This window comes from Octopus bimaculoides, chromosome 4 (assembly GCF_001194135.2).
Source record: "Octopus bimaculoides isolate UCB-OBI-ISO-001 chromosome 4, ASM119413v2, whole genome shotgun sequence".
NCBI classification, from domain to species: Eukaryota; Metazoa; Mollusca; class Cephalopoda; order Octopoda; family Octopodidae; genus Octopus; species Octopus bimaculoides.
Genome location: NC_068984.1, coordinates 18817290 through 18825433, shown reverse-complemented (window position 1 = coordinate 18825433; position 8144 = coordinate 18817290). Strand labels below are relative to the sequence as shown.

The 8144-nt window shown below is 41.0% G+C and overlaps 1 protein-coding gene across 2 annotated transcripts in view; it reads right to left on the bottom strand.

Annotated features, from left to right (window-relative positions):
* Positions 1-8144, bottom strand: part of LOC106881343 (uncharacterized) — a 153719-nt gene that overhangs the window by 114135 nt on the left and 31440 nt on the right. For both annotated transcript variants that reach the window (XM_052966923.1, XM_052966924.1), the window contains one exon: positions 1262-1348. In XM_052966923.1, coding sequence (XP_052822883.1) covers positions 1262-1348 — 87 coding nt within the window. The remainder of the gene's footprint in view (positions 1-1261; positions 1349-8144) is intronic.

Genomic DNA, 8144 nt, shown 5'->3' with positions numbered 1-8144 from the left:
TGTTGCTGATGCATTCAAAAGGGGTCTGTATTTTGTAATAAAGAGAGTCTCTTTACTAATTCATTGGCTACAGGTTGTATCATCCCTGAATTGATAGAGGGGAAAAATATTCTGAAGCTTGGTTTTTTGTTATTGGCGCAAATGTTGATGTGTTGGCTGAATGCTATTTTTCTGTTTTGGGGAATTTTGATCTGGGATCTGTGCAGAGCCACCCTTTGACGTAGACTGTTTTCTGTTTGGTCTATGTATTGCTCTTGATACCCAGAGCAGGTTAGTGCATATATAAGGTTCTCCAAAGCACATGTGAAGCTGCTTTTCACCGTGAAACGTTGTCCCTGTTTGAAGGAAAACTCTGATCCCTCAATTAAATTGATGCATATTCCATAGTTGGGTCTTCTGCATTTTTTTACTGACGGCTTCAGTGTTGCTGTTAAGTGTATTCAGGCTTGAGTTAGGTGATTTTCATAGATTTAGGCTGTCTCTTGCTTTTTATGATGGTATGTGTTTGGAGGATTAAGTTCATTCTGTGGTCCCCTCTATCAATTTAGGGATGATACATGTAGCCAATGAATTGGTAGAGAGACTATCTTTATTACAAAATACAGTTCCTTTTGAACGCATCTACAACAAATGACATATCTATCACGACCTTAGAATAACACACACGCAAATATTAAATATCAAATATGTCTTAGTTTTGTTTATATTGCATTATAAGTAATCAGGGAAATGTTATGTCATGTAGAATGGCATTCTTTTCTCTGGATCATCATCATCATTACCATCATTGTCATCACCATCATCACTATCATCATCATTACTACCAACAACATCAATAACGTCAAGAAAGCTCAAGCCAGTAAAGGAACCTTTAGGTGGTTGCTTGGTGTGCAAAAATAGTAGTCAAGTCTTTCTCAAATAACACTTTACCATCTTAAAAAAAAAATTGGAATGACACATTACAATAATGTAGTCTTAGATACATGTAAACACACAGAAATATGTGATGGTCATGGCCAGAATTTATTTCATCATAGATTTGTTCAGTCAGAACTGATTTGGGGCCTAATTTACAACAATAACACTACAAGCATCATCGTTGCCATCGTAGTCATCTTCATCATCATTGTAGTCATCATTGTTCTCATCATCATCGACATTGCTGTCATTGTCATTGTTGTTGTTGTCATCATTGTCATTATCGTCACCATCGTCAAAGATATGAAAAAGTGGGAATGAGAAATTTTGTAATTCGAATTACCTTTAGAATCTATCCAATCTGGTTTCCAGGAAACAATTCCACGTGTGTCTAGAATGACATATTGTCGAAGCCGGTTGTTATAAGTTACTGAAATTATATGAGAAATTAAATAGAAGAGGCATTCATTCAGCAATGAAATATCTGAGTGAAAACGGTATAAATCAATGTGGAAGTGTCCTAGCATGGCCACAGCCTCTTGCTGAAACCAATAAAAGTTTAAAAGATATACAAATTGCCAAGACATTAGCATAAGCATGTCATAGGGTTAAAAAGAAAATTATTCATTTACCTGCCTTCAGGTGATCTTTATAGCACTTGTACTGGCCACCGACTGAGCATCTTCCATCTTCAAGTTTGCGGTATATAACAAGGTGGGGGCAATCGGTTTGAAGGCACTCGAATGACATGCCCTGCCCATCTGAGTTGGCAGTTAGTGATTGTTACCTCCAATTGTTGGCTGTTTGTTTGGCCACGTATCTCAGCATGAGGGATCCTGTTCCACCAATGTAAACCAAGAAGTTGTTGAAGGTGAGAGATATGAAACCGTTCAAGCATCTTGGTATGACACCAGTAGGGCACCCAAAACTCACAGTCATATAGAACAATTGAGACACAAACAGCATTCTGAATAGCCACTCTTGTTCTGATGTTGTTCTTGTTGAGAAGGACACAAGTACTTAGCCAATCAAGTGCAGAAGAGGCAAGACGAATGCGGCACTGAATATCATGTGTCAGATCGAGAGTGTTGTTGAGGACTGAGCCAAGGTACGTGAATTGGTTAACATTAGCAATCGTCACATCTTCAATATGGAAGGGGCATGGGTTGGTGTCAGGGGAATGAGGCTGTTGGAGGATTTCTATCTTCTTGGTATTGATGACTAGACCAGCATGGCTGTATGCATTTGACATGTGGTCCAAGAGCCTCTGAAGGCCAGCAGAGCTATGGCTGACAAGTGCCATATCATCTGCATATTGCAATTCGATGTGTTGAGACGACACCCTTGTTGCAAATTTCAGGCACCTCAGATTGAAAATACTGCCATCCAGCCGATATCTGATAGTTATTGCATCTTTCAGCTTCAATGAATGCCTGGCGTGGAAGGCTATGGCTGCCATGTAGAAGTTGAAGATGACCGGGGAAAGTACGCATCCTTGCTTGACACCAAATTGGCCATTCCTACCGAGAATACCATGCCAAGTGTGATGGTTTGATCCCATTTTTGCATTAAAGTCGCTTAAAGGCAAGAGTTTGTCTTCACATGGAACACGCTGCAGGGCAGCATGCAGGGAAATGTAGAAGGCATGTTTGTCCTCTTTGGCTGATGTGAGAGTTGGTGCATAAGCACTAAGCAGTGTGGGCGAACAGCCATGCATTAGTGGGATGCGCATCGTCATGAACCATTCACTGATGCTAACTAGTGACTCAGTTAGTGATGGGACCAAAGCTGATCTGACAGCAAAAGCAATGCCATGCATGTGGGGACGGGAGCCAGCAAGGTCACCTTTCTAGAAGAAAGTGTATCCCTCACCTACCTCCATAAGTGACCCCTCCTCAAGGAAGCGAGTTCACTGAAGGCAGCAACATTGATGTTGTAGCGTTGGAGTTCTGCTGTAACAAGGGCAGGGAAGCAATTGGGATGGGAGGTGTTGGTGTCATCCAGTAAAGTGCGAACATTCCAGGTTGCAACATTCAGAGGTCGAATTTTACTTTTGATGTTTCCACCGCATTTGAAAGACATTCCGATGGACGTGGTTATCCATCCAGATCAGATGTGTGAGCAGGCGTTTTTTAGGCCACATTTCCTATGCCCATCCCCATCTTGGAGTGAGCAGAGCATCCCTAAACAAGACTGCTCAGTTGTTTCAGTAGGACTGAGAGTCTTGGCTGTTCATCCGGGAAGCAAATGCCCATCTTGCTGAGACTTCCTGTGTGCAAGCACAGAACTAAGGGCTTCCAGCCAGCCTAAGCCTGCCCCTGCCATTCGGCACTCAATGCCACAGGACTTTGAAACATAATCGTAAATGATGTAGGAAACGATTGCACTAAGAAGTTTATAGTGGAGAAATGGTTGCACAATCCGTGACCTACTAACTTGACACTGCATGGAGGAGTTATCCAGTAAACCAAGATGAATGGCTCCATATAGCACTGCAGCATTATGCCGCAGACCCTGAGTCTAGGGAAGTGCTGATGTGTTGATGTCACACAGATTTTAGATTGGTGTTATCATCATCTAGGGAATATGCCGGTTTATAGCTAAAGGACTTCCCTGTCCTGAATGGTTTTGTTCAGAGTTGTCCTTCTCTTAGTCCTAACAAGTGCTATCGCTCTGGACCAGAGCAGACCTGGGAGCAATGACAAATTAAGAGGCAGCTCCATTTTCCTCAAGGCAAAGCCCATTGTCATTGGATGCAGTTCCAGATCTTGTCCAGGATCATTTGTTGGATGGCTGTTGACTGCTCATGAATTCCTGTGCCCTTTGATGGGTCTAACAAACACCCTCCTCACCAAGCAAGCTTGGTGGGGTTCCCAGTTTAGTCACTGACAATCCGACCATGCAACAGGTTGTACTGGATTACATGTTACCAGTAGCACCCAAGAGTGACTTGACACAATATAGACAAGTGGAAAACCAATTAGTTAGTCACCACCTGTGCTTACTATTCACTATGTTCACATCTATTCCTATCTATAAACATCTGTTACCCTCCTTTCACAATCTCACAAACTTATCCACCCATGTGTGTACACATAAGAATATATACATATGTTCTTTCAGTCTTGTACTTTTTTTTTTACTTGTTTCAGTCATTTGACTACGGCCATGCTGGAGCACTGCCTTGGCAGTGTTTTTGTCAATCAATTCGACCCCAGGGCTTATTTTTATGCTTAGTACTTGTTGTATTGGTCTCTTTGTTGAACTGCTACAGGGATGTAAACACACCAGCACCGGTTGTCAATGATGGGGGACAAACACAGACACAAATCCACTCGCAAGGCTTTGTTTGGCTCAAAGCTATAGTTGAAGACACTTTCCCTAGCACCAATACAGTAGCACTAAACCTGGAACCGTGTGGTTGGGAAGCAACCTTATATATTCATGTGTTTATATGTGTGTGTGTGCATAAAAGCATATATGTGCATGTATGTGTGTAAATATGTATGAATGTTCTATATTTTTATATATGCGCACATATATTCACATGAGTACATATTGTAATAGCAGATGTATTTGTGGATGTGTTTGCATGCGTATGTACATATTTAATTTTTGATTTTATTTCTTACTTTTCTATGTATAGATAAGTGAAATAGGTGCTTGTTTGAGTGCATATAGGTATGTATGTATGTATATATGTATGATTGTATGTATGTATGGAGGTGCAATGGCCCAGTGGTTAGGGCAGCAGACTCGCAGTTATAGGATTATGGTTTCAATTCCCAGACTGGGTGTTGTGCATGTTTATTGAGCGAAAACACTTAAAGCTCCATGAGGCTCTGGCAGGGGGTGGTTGCAAACCCTGCTGTGTTCTTTTACCACAACTTTCTCTCACTCTTTCTTCCTGTTTCTGTTGTCCCTGTATTTCAAAGGGCCAGCCTTGTCACACTCTGTTATGCTGAATCTCCCCAAGAACTACGTTAAGGGTACACATGTCTGTGGAGTGCTCAGCCACTTGCACGTTAATTTCTCAAGCAGGCTGTTTCATTGATTGGATCAACTGGAACCTTCACCATTATAAGTGATTGAGTGCCACGATGTATGTATGTATGTACGTATGTATGTATGAATGAGTGTTAATGTATGTGTGTGTATATACATACATACATACATACATACATATATTAACATAGATAGAGAGATAGATAGATAGATAGGTAGATAGATATCCACCTGTACGTTTTCTTTATATATAGGTGAGTGTGTGTATATGTATTTCTCTGTTTATGTTTATGTATACCTGTGTGTATTTGTGTATGTCTTTGCAATTAACCCACTCTCACAGGTGTTTCAATCGTCTTCTATCTTTTCTTTTCTTTTCTTTTTCATTTTTTTGTATTTTATCTCACTCACACACATACACACACAAACACAAACACACACATACACCTTTTTTCATTGATTTCTTTTACTTCGTAAACTCTTCTTCACAAGCATATGTACTTCCCCATCAGTGTAAGTATTTGCATACATGTGCGTGTGCACGTGTGTGTGTCTGTTTGTCTGTGTGTCTGCGTATCTGTCTCTATTTACATGATAATGATTTTTTTTGTGTGAAGCATTTCGGTCTGCAATTACCTCTCCCAACATCCTCCGGTTGCAACATTCCATATTCTCAGACCAACCCTCACCCTACTGCCCTCATCACCATCACATCCACTCCCACCTCCTTTTTCTCATAATCACTAACACCGAATAACCTGCTTTCTTTGTCATCACTCCATTCAATATAACAGGCACTAACCAATTGCCCAAGATGTCACACAGTGTGACTGAACCCAGAACCATGTGGCTGGGAAGCAAACTTCCTACCACACAGCCACAGGCAGTACATTGTATTCTTGCACAAAACACTTGCCTACTCAGCTGTAAATGAGTAGCCTATGATGGACTTGCATCCCATTGAGGGGGAATGTTGTGGTCTATGATGAGTGCTGAAAAGTTCCTGGCTTTGAGTAAGAGAAAATACAGGAGGATCAGTTGATTATGATTTTACTCAATATATTCCCTTCTCAGATTCACACGCTTATTGCAGCAACCCTTCAGTTTTCTAAGGCCTGGAAAAGAACCTGGAAGTTTGGTCCTCCAGCCAGACCTTTCACGACACCTTTAAAGCCAGGAACTTTTCAGCAGCCCCTCGTAGGTCACTTATCATCATCATCATCATTATCATCGTTTAACGTCTGATTTCCATGCTAGCATGGGTTAGACGATTCGACTGAGGACTGGTGAAACCGGATGGCAACACCAGCCTCCAATCTGATCTGGCAGAGCTTCTACAGTTGGATGCCCTTCCTAACACCAACCACTCAGAGAGTGTAGTGGGTGCTTTTACATATCACCCGCACGAAGGCCAGTCAGGCGGTACTAGCAACGGCCACGCTCAAAATGGTGTATTTTATGTGCCACCCGCACAGGAGCCAGTCCAGGGGCACTGGCAACGATCTCGCTCGAAAATCCTTACACATGTCACGAGCACAAGTACCAGGAAGGCAACGCTGGGCACAGGTGCTATCCCGATTTCACTATTCGCTTGCCCCAATAAGTCTTCGCAAGCTGAGTTTCGTGTGGCCATATCAGTTCTTGAACTCAAAGACCACAATGCCCAGGAGTGGATGTTATTAATTAACATCCCACACTTATAATGTCTTGATGCCTAGTCAACAGACAATGGAAAGGTCCAAGAGACACACACTATTGTTGGACTGTGTTTAAGCCTTAATCCAGCAGTGGAGGCATATGGCTTCATGGTTAGGATCTGGACTTATGATTCTAAGATTGTGGTTTCGATTCCTGGACCAAACAACACATTGTGTTCTTGAGCAAAACACTTCATTTTACATTGCTCCAGTCCACTAAGGTGGCAAAAATGTGAAGGGCAGTCGTCCCGTCCAGGTGGGGAATATATATGCCACTGAAACCGGGAAACTAGCCCTTATGAGTCTGTATGAATTGGGAAGGTAATTTTACCTTTTCGTTTTTACTTAATCCAGTATTGACCATAAGTTTATTTTCCGTCAGATGTGACCTAGTGCTAGGCAACAACAACAACAACGAGAAGAAGAAGAAGAAGAAGAAGAAGAAGAAGAAGAAGAAGAAGAAGAAGAAGAAGAAGAAGAAGAACAACAACAACAACAACAACAACAACAACAGCTACAACAACAACAACAAAATCCACAACAATAGAAGCAGCAGTAACTAGATGGAACTGTGAGAAATGTAAAAATTCACATGCACAGAAGAGAAAAAAAACATTAATATGATTTATTTGTCAACATGCTGTTCTTTTCCTTCTAGACAGTTTTAAATGGCTGCATTGAAGAGCAAGCAATGAAAATATTATATCCTAGTTACTTCACAGCTTTGTTTATTTTACTTACTGCACTTACAGCTGTCTTTTAAACAGAGGGCCTTTCATACATCATCTACTACTACTACTACTACTGCAACTGCTACTGCTGCTGCTGCTGCTGCTGCTGCTGATCCTTCTCCTCCTCTTCCTCCTCCTCCTACTACTACTACCAGTAGTGTTGCTACTGCTGCTGACGACGATGATGATGCCAATGCTAATACTATACACTGTTAGTGATCAGTTTTTACTGAGCTATTTAGTCATGCTTGCATTTGATGATATGCAAATATATACATAATTATCATAGGTATAGTGAGGAAATGAATGACTATGTGTAAGTGTATGAGAGAGAGAGAGAGACAGAGAGAGAGAGACAGACAGACAGACAAAGACCAAGAGTGAAACAGTAAAAGATATAATAGACATATTTATATATGTGTGTGTGTCAGTTTGACATGACCTTGACATTATTCACAAAGCCAAGGTTTTGATGGAATACATTGAGCATGGCTTTGTTTGAATCTGTAAATGTGAAATAAATGAAGATGATGGCTTCTGAATACGCAAGGGAGCTAACAATGGAAATGAGGTGCATATCAAATAACATTTGATATGCACATTACAAAAAATATTTGATATTCCATTACAAAAACTATGTTGATCATAGCAGAATCAAACCAGTGGACACACACACACACACAGACACACAGAGTTTTTTTCCTTTTACCTGTTTCAGTCATTAGGCTGTGGCCATGCTGGGGCACTACCCTGAAGAATTTTTGTTGAATGAGTCAACCCAAGTTTTTTTTTT